Source organism: Pristis pectinata, chromosome 5 (genome assembly GCF_009764475.1).
Source record: "Pristis pectinata isolate sPriPec2 chromosome 5, sPriPec2.1.pri, whole genome shotgun sequence".
Taxonomy (NCBI): Eukaryota; Metazoa; Chordata; class Chondrichthyes; order Rhinopristiformes; family Pristidae; genus Pristis; species Pristis pectinata.
The window spans coordinates 51,556,425-51,579,240 of NC_067409.1; the positions used below are offsets into that span (position 1 = coordinate 51,556,425).

Sequence of the window (22,816 nt, forward strand, 5' to 3'; positions counted from 1 at the left end):
AGAGCTCCTTTTAAACTTACCTGGGTCTTTTTCCTATGCTCCCTTTAAACTTCACAGATTCACTGGGGAATTATATGACTGTGTAACATGTAAAAACTTGTACTTAAGAGTCCATTTGAGCATTAATAGGAGTAATATACAATATCCAGAAAATCTGCAGCACCACTAAAGTCCTGAGAGTGCAAGATTATCAGAGATTTACTATAGCTCCACCCTGCCAAAATGAACATGGGAATCATTGCCGATGCTTAAGAAAAGAGAAAAATTCTTGTGCTCCCACAGATTATTATCCACTACTGATAAGTTCAACAATAGCTGGGACCAAGATCTTGCTCAGCTACCCATTGTTTGTCTGCTTGATCATGAATAATAGAGTAGGAAACCAATGGCATTGTGTAGAATGCCAGTTTTACATCCTGTCCTATATTCACTTCAGCCAGTATTGTAATAATCCTGGATGGTTTTCAGACAGAATACATACTAGGAATAAAGAGAAATTTCTTGGGATAGTATGCATTGGTACTGCAGGAATCAGCGCATGGACCCCAGCTATTCAAAATACATACTGTATCAATAATTTGGAATAGGAACCAAATATAATATTTCTAATTTCATTAATGACAAGAACTGATGGGAATTTGAGTTGTGAATGGGATGCAGAGAGGCTTCAAGGCAATTTAGACAAGTAGAGTGAGTGGGCAGATATTTGCAGATGCAGTGAAGTCATCCATTTTGGAAAGTAAAACAGAAAGGCAGAACATTATTTAAATGGTGATAGATTGGGAAATCTTGTTGTACAATGGATGTCCTCATACATCAGGTACAGAAAGCAAACATGCTGCTGCAGCAAGCAGTTAAGAAGGCAAATGGTATATTGGCCTTAATGCAAGAGGTTTTAAGCGCAGGAGCAAGGATAGGTTGCTGCAAATATACAAGGCTTTGAGTGTTGTGTGCAATTTTAGTCTCCTTACCTAAGAAAAGATAGACTTGACATAGAGGGAGTGCAGTGAAGGTTCACCAGAGTAATTCCTGGTATGGCAAAACTGTCACATGAGGAGAGATTGGGTTGAGTAGACCTGAATTCACAAGAGTTTAGGAGAATGGTTGGGTGGGGGTGGTGTGGAATCTTATTGTACAAAACTCTGACAAGGCTAGACAGACTGGATGCAGGCAGGATGATTCCCCTTGCTGGGGTGTGTCTAAAACAAGGGGTCACAGTCTGACGATGTGGGTAAGACACTGAGGGCAGATATGAGGAGAGACTTCTTCACTCAGAGGATGGTGCCCCTGTGGAATTCTCTATCACAGAAGGTCATGAAGGCCAAGTATCTGAATATATTTAAGAGAGAGGTAGATATATTTCTGGACACAAAGTACATCAGGGGTATGGGCACAGAACAGGAATATAGTATTGAGATGGTGAATTGGCCATGATCACATTGACTGGGCTAAAAGGGCCTATTTTCTATGTTTGTATGTTTCCTTATGAGTGACTTTAAGTTAAAATTGCCTCCATCTTTTCTAGACTCAGCTGGAGATTGGTCAATTGGGCAAAGTACTAGAAGAATGTCAGTAGCCAAAGAATTACACCTCAAATTGAGTAGAATAGGGGTAAAAATTCATCTTAAGTCATTAGCAGCAAATGCACCAATAAACTAATAGATTCAGCATCCAAAATTCAGTTCCATTGACTTCACTGGAACAAATTTCAGAAATGCAGCACTGTGTGAAATGGCTACTGTAAATAAACTTCACAGTAGCAGCTGAGGCACTGCATTCCACTTGTAAAATTCAATTTCATCAGATTAAATGGGGCCATATATTGGAAGTAGAGTACAAGGCTTAGTTACTACTATGTATCCCTGTGTAGTACAAGCAGTTGAGGATGAATTTCTACACTACCAATTCCAAAGAAAATACTAGAGAAAATAGAGTAGAGAAAAGAAGCACAAGGGTCTAGAAAGAAGGTTAGAGGAAGATAAATGGACAGAGACAGTAAAACTGGAGGTAATCCAACTACACAATCTGCTGGAAAGATTAGGGAGAAATGAAAGTGAAACAAGATGAATAATTGTAAAAAGAATTAATTGGTTTTCTACACTGGGGAGGCCTTCAGTAGGATACTGAGTAAAGGGACCAGTTACAGGTTCATCTGACTGCATATCTCACCTACCATGACAGCTCAATCCTTAAAGAGTTTTGTTAAATCTTCATTAGGTTCTACTGTTCTCTGTCTACAACAGGAATGCTTAGAACTGTAACTGAATACATGAGAAAAAACGTATTATCCTTCCCTCAACCAAAGATATTAAAAATCACAAATCATTCTACCACCATCTGTCCAAAGCAAGAAGCTAGAATTATATTACAAACCAAGTCAGATTTTTGGTGTTTTAATAGGAGTTTTACTGATTTACCATTTTAATTTCTGATATCAGAATATCAACATCCATGATAATCCGGTCCACATCATTCACTCCCAAGCTGGAGTACACTTTCTTCAGAAATATATAAACATCTGAAAATAGGTAACAAAATTAGCAGTTTGAGTTAGATTTTTACAAGTTCCAGAAGTGAAAGGTTTACTTCTATTCAACAATGTTGTCCAATTCCTTTAGGATCTTTTTATTACAATATGGTGATAAGAGAGGGGAAAAATTATCCTCCATCTCCTGCACTAGAGGCAATACAAGAGTTGGTTAAGAGGTGGATTTTGGATGCAGAGTGCAATGCACAGATGGCAACATGTCAAAATTTAGTTTTAATTTTACTTTCATTATGCTTATTTTGTTTATTTTGCATACATGTATGTATAATTCATGTTAATCTTTCATGTTAACTTATAAGATATCTTTATTAGTCACATGTACATTGAAACACACAGTGAAATACATCTTTTGCGTAGTGTTCTGGGGGCAGCCCGCAAATGTGACCACGCTTCCGGCACCAACATAGCATGTCCATAACTTCCTAACCCATACGTCTTTGGAATGTGGGAGGAAACTGGAGCACCAGAGGAAACCCACGCAGACATGGGGAGAACATACAAAGTCCTTACAGGCAGCGACAGGAATTGAACCCAGGTCACTGGCGCTGTAATAGTGTTACGCTAACCGCTACACTACCGTGCTATTACGTTTGTCCTTGTCTTGTAATGTACTGTGCTGCTGCTGCAAAAAGCTAATTTTCATGGCATTTATACCCTGGGTATGCATGCCTACAATGAACTTGAACTCAAACTAGTTCAAGTGTCTATGGATGAATTTCTACCTCAATTCTAATAATTGAATCATACTTTGAATTAGTTATTAGAAGCTCATTAAAAACTGAATTCCAATCGCAATGGAGCTGTGGACCATAATATATCCAATGGAGCTGTGTTCCATAATATATTAAAATAAAAACATAGCCATTTGATCAATGATGTATTTTATGTCATTTGTTGCACATTATCTGAAACATCACTGACATACTGCCATCTCCTGGATTTCTAAAGACACTGCTGTGGGCAAGAATAACAAAGATTCTCAGCAAACCAGAATGTTCTGGAAAATCAACACATGGTCTTAAATGTTCATATATTTCATTGCTCATGACACCCCTCTAACATGCAAAGGTACAAAAAGCCTCATGATCTTCCGCCATTACAAAGAGTGAAAAATTTTGAGTGAGTATATTAGGGAGAGAGTTGAATACAGGGGAAGGAGAAGCCATCAGGATGTGGGAAGAGGATCACAAGGTTGTGGTGGAGGAGGTGATGGAGAGAGTTCTGATGAATGAAGTTCTAGGAAAGTGCTCATGGCCTTGAAGTGCAAGGGAGAAATTCAGAGGGAGGCCTGAGATGATGTTGCAGGACCAAGAGATGATTGAGGTACCGGTGGGTGGGGGGAAGGAGGATGTGCTGGGAGTTGCTAGGGAAATAATATGGTTGGGGGGGGGGGGGGGGGGGGAGAGGTAGAGGAGCTGCCAAGGTTGTGGGATGGCTAGGTGCTGGCCAGTTGATATGGGTGTGGTGCTAGGGACATGATGGGGTGAGGAGGCTGGAAAAATAATGGAACAGAGCAAAGAGTTCAGGAAGGGAGCTAGGAGTAGATCCAAGGCACCATAAGGTAGGCAGAGGGAATGGTGGATTTGGTTTAACACAAAGTTCAAGAAGGAAGATACTTCAGGAAGATTGGTGCTTCAGGCTCACCGGCAGCAGCGCAGGGAGAGTCAAACACTGCTGGGTCTGAACTTCCAATTGCTTCAGTGTTTGAAGTCTATTGCAATTGCTGAATTTCATTATTTGACATCACTTCAATTGGCTAACAGTTACTGTCTGTGTGTGCATCAAAAGCAAGGAGGATCCAAACTGAATATCAAAAGCACAAATGTCCACACTAGATAAGTAAAGTTTGTGATAAAGTGATTTTGCATCATGCATAAAAATGCTTCAGAAGGCTTGGATTTTCCAATCCAGTGTATGTAGCCTTCATTTAAATTTCAGAAGAAATGCTGGACAAGCAAGTTGGATTTAATTCACTGGAATGTGGTGAAAAGGAAACTCAATTTCATTTGGTAAACTGAAAGTAATTGCAGGGTCTGTTTCTATTAAACTCAGCCAACTTATTATCATTTTACTTTCAGACTTCCTACTAATTAATATCAGTGCATATGATGATGACTTCCAAGATATAATCTCAAAACCAGTATACAAATTGACGTAATTGGAACTGATGGAAAAATAAAACACAAATGCAAATATGCATGGCTGGGTAAAAGTAGTACTCTACTTCAATAATCAGGGGAGAAATGCTTTTCCCCAGTAATGGGAGAAGGAAACCTGATATTTACAAAAAGAAGGCATGGTTGGAGATTGATCAAGAGGTCAAGAGCTGCTGGTACATTGGCATGCCTCTGGATTCAATGTAGCAAGTTCAAAAGCCCAAAATGGACAACTAAGATGAGAGCAATAGCACAATGTCCTATGTATGTGAGTATCAGACTCCTGGCATTAGATCATAACTTCGAATGGTTCTTTTCTCTTTGCTATTAGTTCTTGCGTACACTTGTCACAGTCCTGAACTACTTGCTCTGCCTCTTTAACCCTACTGCAGTAAACAACAAACTTCTGGTTATAACCAGATGGATAAGAATGAAATCAGATGCCTGCAGTCCAATGTAGCAAGATAATGATGAGTCATTAAAGGAGGATGAGCTAGTCCAATGTGCAAAAACATCAGAATTGATGAAATGGTCAAGGATGGCTAGGTTACCTTAATCAAAACTACATAGGATATGATTATATAGATTAAACATATGGTGGTGAAATTCATTAATCACATTTATAAGTACTACAAAGGTCAAGTAGCAAAGATTTTACAAACTTTCCTCTCACATATCTGGTCTTTCTTGAGTGCATATTTAAGGAAAACAATAACCTGCTCTGTTAAGTTTTAGCCCTATATTTTCTGTGGGGGTCTTTCCAACTCCTACCCATGCCCTTACTTCATTTTGGGAAGCTTGACATGTGCTGCAATCTAGTGTCCCTTGGGAATCCTGTCAGATTTGCTATTGGGAGGCACGGTGATTGGCATGCCTACAAAGAGCAGGGACAGATGCTATTCTGAGATATCCTATTCTGTTAATTGATCCACCCAGTTGAGATGGGATAGGTTCAGTGCAGAATCAAATTTGAGGGAAATGGTTCTATTACTGCTGTACTATTAACTTTTATTTTCATTTAATATTAAATATAGACATTTCAGTAATACTAGTAGTACTAGATTACCACAATATGAAAATTATTCTTGACATTCAAGCAAAATTGTGCAACATGGGAGGGATGTTTAGATTATTGCATGTAAGCTAAAATCTCCAGACAAGAAACTGAGGTATCATGTTCTATGAAGCTTCAGATAACTGATGGTAAATCTGATGTAAATGTGACCGTGACAAGTGTACACAAGAACTAATAGCAAAGAGAAAAGAACCATTCAAAGTTATGATCTAATGTCAGGGTTGTGATACTATTTGAAAAGCTGATTATGATAACATTTGAAGCTAATGATTAAATTGTCGGGTTTGTAGATGATCATAACTCTCCATTGCTATTTTGCATAACAATGGGTCAGATTTCACAGGAAAGTTTCCCAGATAAAGTTATGGCCACATTAGAACTCTGGGCATGGATGTGTGAATGCAGAAATCTGAAAACGGAGAACAGGTATTTGCCAACATTTTGCCAACTCTACTCCATTGTTAGGCAGAGTCCAGTGACTAAGCGCAAGATTGAAGCAATACTCACCACTTACAACAATAAGTCCTCACAAACAACTTGCAGCAGTTGTTCTGCAGGTAATAATGGCTGCAGGGAGTTAAGGTAAACTAGTATTTTTGGATATTTTAGTTATTTATTTGAATGTTTTAAGGGTTTTGTTTACACATTTTAATATCTTCTCTTGTATTTTCATTACCTTTTTGAATATTTTAATATTCTGATGAGGTTTTAATTGCTTAGAGCATTGCTGGTTGCCACTGGATATCAGAAATATTTGGAAGCATTCAATTCTATGATTATTTTGACAAACTGCTATGCCGGAGTGTGTAACCAGATGAATTTTCAGTGTTTCATGGGTGGGATATGTTCTTACTATTCATATGATGGGATTCACATGCAGATGACTCTGTCGCCAACTTCCTGCTGTGTGGTAATTTCAAACTTAGTCCAGAAAATCTGGATCCCTGAGCTTTCTGGTAAATTGTGTCCTCCCCTAATTGCGAAGCTAGGATTATTTGTAAAAGTAACCTGTCTCAGAATTACATTAATCATCCTACCTCTCTCAGTCTTGATTAATTCAATAATATAGTCTCTGTATAATTTGTCTCTCACGAGGATATACTTGAGCTGAGGCCACTGTGGCAAAGACTCCAAGTTATCTTGGTACTTTTGTAACCTGCAAATATAAATAAAATATTAAATTATTCTCACATGGAGATTACAATACTGATTTTGGTATAAATGCTTTCCTGATACTGCATTGGTAAAAAAAGTTACTGAAAACATCTTTCAGACTGTTTTGCCCTGAAGTTCAAATATAGATTCAGAAAACACAAAGTATTCCCTATTTCTTTTAGCATTCTTCCTTCCCATCTTTGTTATTTGACTCAAAAACAAGTAACTTAAATACTTTTAAATTACCAAATTTATCCTTTCTCAAAGTTTTATAAAGCTGCAGAAATCTACTTACTTATCAGTAAGCTAATAAGTTCATCATTATTTAGACAAAAACACTATTAATTTTAGATTTATTTGGTCATCCACTGTTCCTTTATTGTAACGTTTGTGTTGTTTCTCCAAATTTCCCCTTAACTGTAGCATGCCTGTAATGTTTAGATTACATGGTTCAAAAACATTGGCTGCATCAGAACTATCAATGTTAGGCAGATACCTATGCCTGTATGTCAGAATGCAGCCCTTATAGGTTTTCAAAACCATTATCACCTGTACTGCTAAAGGGAAGAGAATTAATGCTCTCTTTAAATGCAGCAAAGCAGAGTCAGATGTGGGTGACGCAGAGCTGTATAAATATTCTGAAATTTACTTTAACTTTGGAGCTAGTAAATTCACTCCAATTCCTTCAGGGCACAGAATAGCTATGAATGGATGTCTGGTGGTTTCGTCAAAGTCTGTAGGAAGAAGGCTGGTTTGTTTTCTGTTGCATACAACATTATCCTATTTTACAATCTACAAAAGTATTTGCTCTTATTATTCTGTCCAGTTCTCCAATCCTCTGTCTATTTTATTTTTCTTTTGTCCTTCTGCACAATAGTTAATTCTCTGGTATGATCATGCAAACTGCTCCCAGTATTAAACTTTAAAACGCTGTTCTGTAACCAGCTACTTCTAGTTGCTTAACGGTATCCTGGATAGATTTCACTTCTAACTTTGGTGGTACAGCATGGGCAGAAGATGGATGCAAATCTAAATGTTATCAATCCATACATCAAATATATTATTATCAGAAGGGTATCAATACCATACTATACTATAAAAAAGGAAAACTATAATCTGGGAGATTCAAAGTCAAAGCTCCAATTCCAGCAATTGATACACAACTTCCCTGACATCTTTACACCATACATATTCTCCAATTTTAGTCTTTGTAAAAACAGAGACACATCTCATTTGTTAGGGATCAAATAAAGATTTCTATGCTCAACCTCCCAAATCAATCAATCCTTCCAAAGCGCAAGGGAAAATAATCACGTTCTTGTCAGCAGATGGCATGCTACACAAATACTAAAATTCATGACTTACTCTTCTGATGATGCATTGTTTTTAGACTGCACAATGAGCTGACTGAAGTTACTGAGCAGATAAATAATTTGTTGTGTTGAAGAAGCTGTGTCTAAATCCTGGTTGATTGTTAAAGGCTTCATTAATGCTGTCAACATTTGATCAAACTTGGTCACCAAGTATTCATCTAGTCCAGCGTTTTCCCAATGATTAAAGACCTTAAAACACAAAAAAATAAGTGTGTCAAAATAGATATGAGATCTGCCTCACTACCCCTCAGGAATATGTCCTTAGTTTTACCAGATCAATTTGAAGATTATTTAAAATATTTATTTATCTTATGTTTCAAGTTGAAATTCAATGACATTTTGCATTTATTTACTCATTGATCCTAGGTGGAGTTAGCATTGCAAATATTCTTCATTTTCAGATTAAGCATTATCTTTGTAATTTCTCCATACTAATCAATATATAAAAATTGCTGAAGCTAACCACAGGCCATCCCCAGGTAACGAACGGGTTCTGTTTTTTTTACAGACATTCATAAGTCGATTTTGTCTGTAAGTTAGAAAATACACAAAAGTCACTTAATATGGTAACCACACCTCCGCAGTATTGCAATGAATGGCATTAAAAGCACATAAGACTGATAAGAAAGAACAATTACTCAAAATGGATTGAAAGAGGAAACTAGTTCTGCCAATCTTAGGTATGAACACATGTACATACATTGGAATTTAATAATATTTTGGGAGGTCATTCATATGTAGGGGCATTTGTAACCCAGGAATAGCCTGTAATTGATTTCATTTTTATTTAACTTGAACTTCTTAAAATAAATGGTCTCACATTGTCTAAAGTAACTAATGAAGACATTCATGTATAAAATCAATCTCATTTGCATTTGTGACCCCCGCATTACAGCCATTCAAGTAATGGAACTTCACCCTTACAGAATTCACTACTCACTACCCAAAAATTTGAGATACAGAATAAAATGCATTCTCACAGAATTTACGTGAAAAAATGTAAATAAGTAAACACAATATTTTTAACTTGCGTTTCTTGAATACAGCAAACAGGGTGTTAAATATCATAGGGCAGATTATTGGCAATATTAGTGGATGAACATCTACATCATAATAGCAGAACTAAGATTATGTTGATTCCTTGTTCTGCAGCAATAATTCCAGAGCAAAGCCAAATTTTGCAATGGGAATTCCTCATTAACTTCTGAATACGCAACTTGCACAGGAAAAATTTGCTCAGAGAATTTATCATGAAAACAAAAATATAAGAAACAAAAGCAGCAATAGACCAACTCGCCCCTCAAATTTGCTCTACCATTCAATAAGATCATGGCCTCAACACCACTCTCCCAAAGCCCTTTTTTTAAACTCCTTGTCTAACTGGAAAGTGCAATGTTCAGTGAATCTGTGGTCTTTAAAGAGCCACCATTCAATATTTGACAAATATAAGTAGAATTTGTAGCAGTTGCAGCAAAACGTATTAATTGTTCACAGTGGCACAGCACAGCACAGGGAATGGAAATACCCACAAAATGCTGTCTACGCAAACTCCTTGAATAACCATTTAGTTGATATTGTTAACTGTTCCCTCCCCATGGATACTGTCCACCTCTCCTCCAAATATGCTGTCCTCACTTCCTCTGCAAAAAAAAACTAACTTTGTCTCATCTGTGTCTACAAACAACAACTCTATCTCCAACCTTCTTTCCCCAAAATCCTTAAACATGTCATTGTCTCCCAATCTTGACCTAACTCTCATGCAACATCAATTTAGTTGCCTTCCCATTTCAATATTGAAACTCTCTTACCAAAGTCACGAGTTACATACCATGTAACCATGATTATGCTAAATTATCCTTCCTCATCTTCTCAACCTATCTCCAATCATTGACCAAATCATTCTCCTTCAACCTCTCTCCTCCATCTTGCAACTGAGTCTCTTCTTTTCGACCAAAACAATCATCAATAAAAGCTTCTTTTCCTGACCTAGCACTTTTAGCTCTGGGATCCCACAAGGATGTATCCCTGCTCCCACTTTTTTCCACCACCACCCTACTCACCTCCCAACTAACACCTGTATCCTGCCCCTCAGCAACATTGCTGGCTCTCCGTAAAATCATCCATTAAAAAATGATTCCGATTTGTTAATGGCACTCAGGGCTTATCTCCCCAAACTCTATCCTGATTTTTCCAAACTCTGATTTATCACAGGCTTGCACATTATCTAACGCTTGATCAGCAGAAACTTCACCCATTTGAGTATTGGAAAGACAAAGCCAGTGTCTTTATTCCTCCTTACAAATTCCATTCCCTAGTCAACTCTTCCTGTGTCCCTCTTCCTGCTAAAGTTCATTGGGTGCTAGAGTTCCCTTGAGGCAAAATTGGTACAAGCAGGGTCATTAGGATTCAGAGGCTAAATTTCTCTGCTGATATTGAGGAGCTCACAGAACAGTGTTGATGAGGAAAGTAGAGCTCACACGACAGTTCAGTGAATTTCCTACTTTTCTTTCCTTTTAACCTTGATAGTAGAAGACAGAAAAGGAGACAGTGGATAGGAGGATCAAAGCTGGACAGAATGAACATGGGAACAACTGTAATTGGTGGCAGTCAGAACTGTAATTGGTGGCAGTCAGAACTGCAGTTGGAGACAGATGAGCTGCAGTCAAAGGATGACCCAATCTAGTCAGTCACCCAAGAACGTATGTTGCACTCCGACTCTGAGGAATGTTCATACACAGGAACTATCAGCTAAGATGGAAATCTTAAAGTAGAATGGTTTATGTGATTTGGAAGTAAAATAGTAATTTCTAATAGTAAATGAGTATTTGTAAAAGGTAAACAATAGGACCTGAAAACAAAATATGTGGTAAGGAATTCTAATGATGTCTTGTTGTAAATCACAAAGTCCAACTTCTATGAGGGATAGAAGAGTTGATAAAATGTTGTTACTATACACAGTAATTACACTTTAAAAACAGCCCCTGGTCAGCAGAAGATATAGACTGAATTAAATATCACCTGTTTATAAATAGGTACAACTTTGAAATAACTGGGGCATTCACGATCAACACTATGGCTAATATTACTCATTCCTGAAAATTACTGAACAATATCACTACCAACCTATGAAGATTCCATTTTTAAAGCTTAAAATGCAGCAATTAGCGACTGTTAAATATTAAACAATTTTGATCTTTAGGTGCTCCTGATAATTGCCTGCTTTAGTAGTCGCATTATTACACCTGATTTTGATTTGAATACTGGTAACAAATGTGTTACTTTGACTTTTAACAAAGTGTTCAATTTTATAGATGAAAAAATCCATGATTGGTAACATTTTGCTCCTGGTCTAGATGTTTGCTTCAACAAATCTTTAATCTCAATTCTGTTAGTTTCCATGACTCCTTCCAGACTGATCTTCTGCCACCTTCACTTTTGCCTTTCCTCTCCTGAGTCCAAAACACATCTTCAACAAATACCTCATTTTTGTCATTTTAGTCCCCACCTCAGTACACACTTGCCCTCCTCTCACTCTCTAAACTTGTGGTACTCCTTTCTCACAGATTCAATTTTAATTCAAACAAATCAAAATCAGGTGTAATAACGAGACTACTAAAGCAGGCAATTATCGGGAGCTGACAAGAATTATGCTCTTGGTCTTTGGCAAACCAAAATCTACCTTATACAGGCTGGACTCCCATTTCCTACACACCTCCTCTGACCACCTCCCAGTACATAATCCAAACACAGAAAATCAGCCATTGTCCCTGAGACAGTTGATGGCCTATTCACTGGGGATGTTCCTTCCACAGCCTCAAAACCTAATGGTCCCCAATCCCAAGGACTGCCCTCTTAGACCCACTGTTTTAGTCTGCTCTTGCCTCAAAGAACTGACTTCTTACTTTTTTTCCTCTTACCATCAACATCTGCAATTCTTCAAACATTTTTTGCCCTTTAACAGATTCCAGTTTCTAGGTACTTTTAACCAAATGCATCTAATCCCCCGACACTTGAATTTCCCAATCAGCTCCTCTTTGTATGTAATTTAACTCATTTTCTGGCCATCATTACTTCCTCTGTCTGACTGAAGTTGTTCTCACATTGAACAAATTCTCTTTTGACCCCCACTCACTTCCTCTGAATAATATGTGCTACCATGAAAATCCGTGTGTGTTCCAGTTTTGCCCATCATTTCATGGAATCATAGTTTATGATTTATTACAGTTCCAGTTGAGCTGGAACATGGACGCTATTTTTCTCTCTTTAGATAATCAAGGTTTTTGAAATTGATTCTCAATCACATGCGATAAACACGTGATATAGAAACACAAATGCATTGAATTCTGCTCCCAAAATTCAGTCATTAACTATAATAGAACTGAATTTTGCAAACAGAATTCAATCTTCACATTCTGCTATATCGCATACTTAATGCAAGTGAAAGAGGATAAATTTCTAACGTTTGGATTCATAGAGTCATACAGCACGGAAACAGGGCCTTTGGCCCATCTCCTCCATGCGAATCAAGGGTCCTCACCTTAAACGGTCTCCTCTGCCTGGCTGAACTTGTCCTCACCCTAAACAACCTCGTACCTGGACACTATTCTGTCCCCGCGGTCCAATCCCTTCCCAACTACATTCGTGACACCTCACACACTCTCCATAACTTTAATTCTCCAGCACACACAACCTCATCTTCACCATGGACTTCCAGTCCCTATATACTTCCATTCCCCATCATGACAGCCTCACTGCCCTCCACTTCTTTCTCGAGCAGAGACAGAACCGGTTCCCTTCCACTAACACTCTCATCCGCCTGGCTGAACTTGTCCTCACCCTAAACAACTTTCTCCACGGATGCTGCCTGAGCTGCTGAGTTCCTCCAGCATCTTGTTGTTTTTTCATCTAGATTCCAGCATCTGCATTCCTTTGTTTCTCTTACAAACAGTGGACTGTCTGTACAGACCACCCACTCCTCCCCCCAGCTCACCCACAGATAACAACAAAGCAAACTTCATGAGAAGGAGTGCATTGTTTACTCTTCTTCAAATAATTTAAGTAAAAATTACATAAAAGGTATTTAGTGATATGCTACTGAGCCACAGTTAGGAAACCATTTTACATTGGTCTGAGTCCACAACAAATGCAGCATATTTCATCTCTGTTGATTTAAGATTGTCAAGAACAATCAATATTTTATTTTAAATTTGATAATCAATGACATGAGTATTCCACTCTAGAATAAATATCAGTATGGGAGGATGGAGCAATGGCAGGGAGTGGGGATGCATTGGTGGCATTGTTGAGAGAAAAAAAGAATTGTAGAAGTTACTGGAAATATGCACATCCCTCTGTAACCTTCTCCAGCTAATGACAGGCAGAGAATTATTCTGTCTCTAGAATACATTTAATTAAAACATTGTGTTTTGAACAACACAATTCAACCCTGTGCTTGCCTAATGAAACCTTGTTTGTGTCAAGGTCTCAAAATTGCTACAGTCCATCTCATACTTGTTACGTTACAAGACAGTTTTTGGAAGGGACAATTACGAGAAGAAGGTAACTGAATTAACTAAGACACTTTACGATAATAGTCTATTTTGTATCTTTCTTACCTGTTTGAATACTTTCATCGTATCAATGTTATGGAACAGAAAACCTGCGACGTAGTTCCGGTAAAAGAAAGGTATTTTGACCATCTCAGATATATATGATTGGAATTCGTTCATATTCAGTAGGATGGGAAACTGAAATTATAAACAATGAACAGACTTTGTGTACGAAAGTTACATTTTACATGTAATATGTTCCCACTAGTAATAGCTTACGCAGTAATTTGTTTTTGGTTAAACCTTTCAACTAGCAACTGCACATAATCCAAGTTCAAGAGAATTCAGTCTTCAGGGATAAGGTAATTTTTTTGTGCGTCTAGTTTCAATAAAACTTTTCACTTGGAAATTAAATGTGGTTCCCATAAATACCAACATCTGGCAGGAGTCTGCAGGAGATTTGACATAAAAATTGCCTTAAATGTGTCCTCAAAATGGTATCAGTGTTTTGACTGAATGTGGGTTAATATTAGTTAAAAGAGTAAGCTTATGTAAACAAAACATTCGTTATCAGTAATAAAACTCAAGCCACCAAGACCTCAAACCCAGAGATGGGCAGCTATATGGGTGGTTGTTCAGGAGATAGTTTGTGGATTATAAACCCAGAAACAGATGAAAAATATGGTATCCTAACATGTCCTGCAGGAACCTAGGCTCAACAATGTACCAGCTGTGAAGACAGGGTGACAGAGACAGGAGGAGATGTGTATCTGAATCCCCCATTGTCTTGGAAGGTCCATAGAGCTTTAGTATTTGTAAAATATACTCCAAATAGAAAAAAAGACATTTAAGAATGTACAAAAAGCACAATACAGAAAAACTAAACTGTTATATTGAAGCTGTATGGACGAATAGAAAACAGATGCTGGCAATGTCTTTATTTCCCCACCTGGGATGTTCTTCATTGTGAATGTAATTCTGTTGAAACTGACCTTCCCTTTGAAACCTTATTGAAACATAATGTGTTATCCCACTGTAACTATTGAAATTGTGTTTGTTTGTTTAGTACATAATTCAGAAATTATTATGTTGTAACATAATATAAAGCAGACACAGGAAAGGGGAAAAGAGCCGAACTTTGTTTGCTCAAACCAGATGGAGAGAAAGACCATGAAGCTTAGTCTCAGATCAAAGAAGCTGCAATTACAATAGTTTATGCTTAGTGGAATTTTAACCTTTAAAGAAATACCTCTTAGCCACCAGGGATACTCTGGACAGAACAGGTGACCTAGTCAGTCACTAGCAGATGTCAGCTGGTGGACCACAGAATCAGCCACTCAGTTGACGAAGAATGACTTGGTCAGTCACTAGAAGTCTTACCTCATCAGATCATCAGTGGATTGACTACTAGGGCAGTTATCATAGAGTCATACAGCATGGAAACAGGCCCTTCGGCCCAATTCGCTCATGCTGACCATGTTGCCCAGTGAGTTAGTCCCATCCAACCACGTTTGGCCCATAGCCCTCTAAACCTGTCCTATCCATGTACTTATCTAGATGGCTTTTAAATGTTGCTAACGTGCCTGCCTCAACCACAATTTCTGGCAGTTCATTCCAAAAATGCACCACCCTTTGCTTGAAGAAACTGCCCCTGGTGCCCCTTTTAAATCTCTCACCTCTGATCTTAAACCTATGCCCTCTTGTTTTTAGCATGCCCCCCCCAGAAAAAAGACAATGTGCTGTCACCCTGTCTATGCGCCTCATGATCTTATCAGGTCACCCCTCAATCTCCCATGTTCCAGGGAATAAAGTCCTAGTCTACACAACCTCTCCTTGTAACGCAGGCCCCCAAGTCCAGGAAACATCTTGGTAAATCTTTTCTGCACTCCTTCTAGTTGTATAACATCTTTCCTATAACAGGTGACCAAATTTGTACACAATACTTTAAGTGTGGCCTCACCAATGTTTTATACAACTGCAATATAACTTCCCAACTCCTATACTCAATGCCCTGACTGATGAAGGACAGCGTGCCAAATGACTTCTTCACCACCCTATCTACTTGTAACGTAACTTTCAGCAAACTATGCATTTGCACTCCCAGGTCCCTCTGCTCTATAACACTCCCCAGGGCCCTACCATTTACTGTTTAAGTCCTACCCTGGTTTGATCTCCCAAATGTAATACCTCACATTTATCTGGATTGAAAGCCATTTGACAATCCTCAGCCCACATACCTAGCCGATATAGATCCCTCTGTAATTTTTCATAACCTTCTACACTATCTACAACACCACCTATTTTAGTATCATCCGCAAACTTACTAACCATGCCTTGTTACATTCATAATTTATATAAAATCATTTATATAAATTACAAACAACAAAGGTCCCAGCACTGACCCCTGTGGCACACCACTAGACACAGGCATCCAGTCTGAGAAACAGCCCTCGACCATCACGCTCTGCTTCCTACCTCTGAGCCAATTATGAATCCAATCCATTCTCTCTCCCTGGATCCTATGCGATCTAACCTTCCAGACTAGTCTGCTGTGAAGGACCTTGTCAAAGGTCTTGCTAAAGTCCATACAGACAACATCCACTGCCCTACCCTCATTTACACTCTTGGTTACCTCCTCAAAGAACTCCAAGAGGTTTCTCAGACACTACTTCCCACGCACAAAGCTGTGCTGACTGCCCTGAATCAGACCCTGTCTCTCCAAATGTTGGTCGATCCTATCCCTCAGAATCCCCTCCAGCAATTTACCCACCACCAATTTCAGACTCACTGGCCTGCAATATCGTGGCTTATTTTTGTGACCCTTTTTAAACAATGGTACCACATTAGCCACTCTCCAGTCCTCCGGAACCTCACCTGTGTCCAGAGATGAAGCAAAAATCTCTGCAAGGGCCTCTGCAATTTCTTATTTAGTTTCCCACAAGGTCCAAGAATGCACCAAGTCAGGCCCTGAATATTTATCCACCTTAATGCACTTCAAGGCCTCCAATACCTCCTCCCTGCGAATTCTTATGTAGTCCAAGACAGCGCCACTCATTTCCCCCATTTCCTTAGCTTCCATCATTTTCTCCACAATAAAAACTGAAGAGAAATATTCATTAAAAATCTCTCCCTTTTCCTTTGGTTCCACACACATACAGCCATGCTGATTTTTAAGGGGACTTATTCTCTTCCTCGCCACCCTTTTACTCTTAATATACCCCTAGAATCTCCTCTCCTTGCCTGTCAGATCCTTCTCATATCCTCTTTTTGCCCTCCTAACTTCTCTCTTACGTGCAGTCCAACACTTCTCATAGTCTTCAGGAGATTCACTGGTTCCCAATTGCTTATGCGCAGTGTATGCCTCCCTCTTTTTCTTAACCAGAGCCTCAATATCTCTTGTCAACCAGGGTTCCCAAACCAGCCAGCCTTGCCCTTCACCCTAACAGGAACATGCAGGCCCTGAACTCTTGACATCTTGACGGCTGACTCTTGACAGTTGTGAGTAATGAAGTGTGCTCGAGAGGGTTTAAAGTAGTGAGACAGGGGGTGGGACAGTGAAGCAGGTGGGGAGACTGACTCATATGTAGAAAACAGAATAGGCAAGTTCAGAGAAGAGCAGGCAGAGACAGGAGGGGAAGCACAAGAGGGCTGGTAGACTTAACTGCATTTACTTCACTGCAACAAGCCTCACAGGCAATACAGATAAACTGAGAGTGTGGATCAGCACATGGGATTATGCTATTGTTGCAACCACATAAACGTTGTTGAGGGAAGGGAGGAACTGGCAGCTCAACATTCTGGGGTTTAGGCATTTCAAGCATGACAAAAGGGATGTGCAAAAGGAGAATGGGCATTTCACTGCCGATCAGGGAGATCATTACGGCAGAACTCAGGATCGATATCCTGAAGGGATCAGTTTATGAGATTATATGGGTAGAATTTAGGAATAAGAAAGGGGCAATCACTTTGGTGGGGTTATACTACAGTCCTCCCAAAAGTCAGCAGATATGTAGGAGAAAAACAGAAGGATGGAAAAGCAATACTCAAATAATCATCTCTTCTGAAGTCATGCAGTATATTCTGCATAACATTCTGTCTGGATAAGGTGAACCAATGCATAATTTCCAAAATGATATTTATATTTTCAGATAGGAATAATATTTGAAAAAAATTAACTGTCCTGTTCCGCAGCCAAACTCTCACCTCTGATTTCAAACCTAATCCAGAATTATAAGTATAATTCTTAAAAATATATAGAATATAACCATATCATTGAGATCATACCTTGAGTACAGGAATTGATGTATTCATCAGCTGCTCGACCATGATGGGATCCAGGTTAAATGCATTCTTTAATATTGACCGAGCTTCTTCAGCATTCCAGAGAATATCCATAAGTGTCAGGTTCAGTTTCATACCTATTAATTAAAATGGACTATTTATATTTCTCTATACAATTTATATCATCTGCTTTGCCATTTTCCATTCAAGAATCATATTTTAACTGTACCACTGGATTTTTGAAGATGGAGCACCAATTGTGACCATATACAGTGATATCAGCCCTGTCACATTTTCAGTAGGAAAGAAGGCAGATAAAAAAATGAAAGTTCTAACTGTTAAACGCTAGATAGCAGCTCTTCAAAGCTGGATTTTTTTCATCCCTGATGATTCAGTAAAGTCAGACAATTGTGCTTATGGAATTTATTTGTTTATTGAGTCCTATATAGGTCAACAAATGCACTATCAATATTCCCAGACCTAGGAAAACCTCACTAATATCCTTGAAAGTAATAAACACTCTGATCCCAAATAACATTAATGTTCCCAACATTATTAATTTCTGTCCCTGTAGTTTTCCTGAAAACCACAGATCTCCTCTAGGTATTCCAAGGTACAGAAGTCTACCTCAGCTGCCAGGCCCCAAGTCCCATTGTTCCTTATGTAAGATCTCAGATCCATTTGCAGTACTGAAAATATATTGCAAATTTGACAGATCAGTGTAGAAGAGTCTGTGGCAACTGGGAGTTTGTTTCATCCTCTGAAAATAGCCTCTCAAAAGCCCTGCAGTAGCCTAGAGAAGTTTGACCTTTCAGTGTGAGTGGACCTTAAAACAGCATTGTTAAAGAACAAGGTGCACCATGGATATCTGCTGGCCTATGTCTGTCAAACAAAAATCAGCCCTTAGATGGACTTTATGTGATTCACAACGGGAATGCTCAAAAACATCATTAGACCCATGTCTGACATTGCATATCACTACCAGAAGTGTCTGGTCGAATTTCCGGAATGATATGACGTAACCCAGAAATTATTGCAATTACATTCTACTCCAGATTAACCCCATTTTCAATTGCAGAGTCCAGTAAAAACCCAAAAATCAGAGATCAGATCAAAAGGTTTAAGATAAAGGAAGCTTATGCCAGATGCTGAGAGCTCAATAATGTAGAAAGTTTAAACAAGTATAGAAAGCACAAGGGTGAAATTAAAGAGGGAAATAGTAAAGAAAAGGCATATAAAATTGTTGGAAAGATCAAAGTAAACTCAAAAATCACTGCTGTCACCTGATGCCTTATACTGTATTGTAAGTGCCGAGAAAGTGCAATTTTGCGATTTAAAAAATAAAGAAAACCCTAACACCTTTGAATCTTTTTGAAAGGCTCCTTGATATAACTTAGATTTTTCAATAGTGGCACACAGTTTTCACTTGTGTGAAATCCATGCCATCAGGGAAAATTAAACACCTTTACAATTTTGATAAACTTAGACCATAATGTTACTACTTTGATTACTGTCTTATAGCCTTAAACAATTTTACAATATCTTGCTATATGTTTCTCCTTTTAGAATGTGTAAATTGTCAAATCAAAATCAAGCAGAAAAGTCTGAGGTTCAGTTCCAGGCCTGCAGTGAACTAGTTAATCTCAGTTAGGATTAATAGTATAACTTCTAATGTCCACATTACTGGGAGAGAGTTTAAAACAATTGGTCTGGATTTCTCCTTCTGATATTTAGCCAGTGGCTCTGGCAGGGATGTGCACCTGCAAGGTACTAAGTATGACAAGGTCAAACTCTATTTGCTATCTCTAAGACTGTGCCAATTAACTCTCACGCACAGAAGCTGATCATCACTGGGTTGCCAACACTGAAGGAATTCCAACATGGAAATGAAAAAAGGAAAATCAAGAAAAATGATTTTTGAAAATAAAAGGAAAAAAGAAAAAACATGTTTCTATTTGGGTGATATAACAAATTATTGCATGTAAACTATGAATATAAAATCAAAAACTAGTACTAACCTCGACTGACCACACTGCGCATGATATCCATTGCACTGATGGTCAGATTAAAGGTGGAGTCTAAAACCAAATATGTATTCTCATAGGTGGGACTGAACAGGTCTTCCACTGATTCTAATAATCTGAAAAAATAATCATAAATAGACATTAACAGTGTATTTACATTTGTTTAATTATAAAAAATGCTTCTCATTGAATTGTAATTGTGTTTTATCTTCAAAGGGTGCTTAGTTCTGAGATCATTAGGGACAATTTTTATAGATTTTACTCAGAGTGAGAGAATTAAACTGCATTTGAAACCAGAACAGATTAAGCTGAGCTCAACCTGCCTGCACCTCATGTTTCCCCAGCCATGGAACATCCACAGTTGCACTTACCTTTTGTGCCCACATGGCTCCCAATGCCTTGCTGCCACAGCTGTCCCACAAAGCAGAATGGTCCACAGGTAGTATCTGGGCCTCAGGCAAAACAAGGCCCTGACCTTAATTTGTACTCTTTGCCCTTTGCCATTTTTGATGTCAGAAGGGCACACTCTGTCTCTAAATGTTGATGGTGGTCAGACACATTTAGAAATAATTGACATGCACTTAAATAATATTAAAAAATCATTTTTATTTCAGTAAAAAGTAATAAAAATATTACATTTATTTAAAATGTATTTAATTAGTATAAATTAACTTAAAACATTATATTTACAATAAAGAAAAAGCTGAATTATTTACTTTTTTATGGAGGTCAATGACCCTTTCCAAATGACCAGGATCACTACTTAAACATATTTTCTTGTGTAAAGCTGAGGGTCAGATATGAAGTGTATCTGGCCTCTCAACTCAGTACCATCAGCAAGCGCCCCAGATGTAGTACTGAGTGCAGGGATGGAGTGCGTAGTTAGATGTGCCAAGTTTGATCTCCAGCATACTCCATACTTCAGCACTGTCCACAGATACTGAAGACAGGAATGCACTGAGACACTCACTGCAGCTAACAGGGTCTTTAGTACTACAGAATTCTGATCCCCTTGCCTTTGCAGGCATAGAGTCATAGAGTTACACAGCATGGAAACAGGCCTTTTGGCTCAACTTGTCCATGCCAACCGAGATGCCTACCTAAGCTAGTCCCATTTGCCTACATTTGTCCCATATCCCTCTAAACCCTTCCTATCCATGTACCCCAAATGTTGTCATTGTACCCACCTCTGCCACTTACTCTGGCAGCTTGTTCCATGTACCCAACCCTATGTGAAAAAGCTGCCCCTCAGGCCCTTTTTAAAACTTCCACCTGTCACCTGAAATCTATGCCCTCTAGTTTTAGACTCCCCTAGACCTGGGGGAAAGACTCTTGCCTATTTCTGGATATCAAATGGATTGATATCAAGGAACAGCTGCTGCAAGACTAATCTAATCTTTAATCCCTCGTGGTCCAGGTGGGTGGTCAGAAACACTCCCTATTAAGGACACTCTGTAGAATTTGGAATGTGTTTGAGCAGCTTGCAGCCAGTTCTGAAGCTACCCAGACAGCTCTCCTGATGATTGCAGTATACCTTTAAATATCAAGAAAAGCAACAAAGTACAATGATCTGTTCCTAGTCCTACTCAGACTGATCTCAGGCAGTTGTAGTGTTAAGCCAATTCCAGGAAAAAAGTCAAGTACACTAAAATGGATTGCATATAATCCAAATTTTGTGAGTGGCACAATTTAAACTGGAAATGATTGCTAAGGCACTATCCATTCCAGATAATGTAAGATGGTATCCAATTAGCACCTATTTAAATAGATGCAGTCAGTTTCTTGGTAAGGGCGCCTCTAAACATTACTTCTGAATTATGTTTAATTGCATGTGTGGACTCTGAAATCTCATTATAATCTTGAGCCTTATCATTATTAATGATGTAAAATCCAGGCTGTGAGTACAGGTAACTAAATGCTTACTAAAAGGAAAAGGTTTTAAGGAAGGAGTTTCTTAAAAGAAGAAGCAAAGATTTAGAAACATGAAGGATTAGGAAAGAAATTCTTTGTATCTAGGTGACCAAAATCATAATCAAATGGATTAATTAAAATCAGGGATGATTGATAGGTCAAATTAGGGAGAAATGGTTGTAGAGATGGAGGAGGTTACAAGGCAAGACTATGAAGTGATTTGAAAATAAGGATGAAATATTTAAGATTAAGCCATTGTCATATTGAAGACATTCCAAATCAAGAAGTAAAGGGGTATTGATGAATGGAAATTGAAATACAAGTTTAGGTTTAGATTAAGATTTACTTTTCAACTGATCACCAACAGAAAGCAAGCAGAGGATGCACAGTGCAAGTTCTCACCTAAATTTTAAGATAACAGTCAGTGTTTATGTTTGTCATAGATTGTTGATTTACATATTGGAATGGCCATCACCTAAAATAGGAGGGCAAGAGGCCATTGTTCTGGGATTAAGTGAAAGATATAAAAGTAGGCAGAAAATGTTTTTAAAATTATTTTAAACTGAAATAAATGAAATTACAGTCTATGCTACGCCATCACGTATAATAGAAATTAAATAAAAAGAAACAAGAAAACAGGAGCAAAGCATGAGTTGGTGGAGGAACTCAGTGGGTCAGGCAGCATCTGTGGAAGGGGAGTGGTGAAGCAACAGCTGGAAAACAGATTTTCACTTTTAAAAGAAA

At 38.3% G+C, this 22,816-nt stretch overlaps 1 protein-coding gene across 1 annotated transcript in view; it reads right to left on the reverse strand.

Moving 5' to 3' along the window:
• LOC127570200 (ATP-binding cassette sub-family A member 13-like) overlaps nucleotides 1-22,816 on the reverse strand; it is a 201,406-nt gene that overhangs the window by 134,717 nt on the left and 43,873 nt on the right. The window contains exons 7-12 of the mRNA XM_052015468.1: nucleotides 20,156-20,277; nucleotides 18,141-18,274; nucleotides 13,923-14,054; nucleotides 8,300-8,496; nucleotides 6,817-6,935; nucleotides 2,418-2,518 (exon numbers count right to left, since the gene is read on the reverse strand). Of these exons, the coding sequence (XP_051871428.1) occupies nucleotides 2,418-2,518; nucleotides 6,817-6,935; nucleotides 8,300-8,496; nucleotides 13,923-14,054; nucleotides 18,141-18,274; nucleotides 20,156-20,277 (805 nt within the window). The remainder of the gene's footprint in view (nucleotides 1-2,417; nucleotides 2,519-6,816; nucleotides 6,936-8,299; nucleotides 8,497-13,922; nucleotides 14,055-18,140; nucleotides 18,275-20,155; nucleotides 20,278-22,816) is intronic.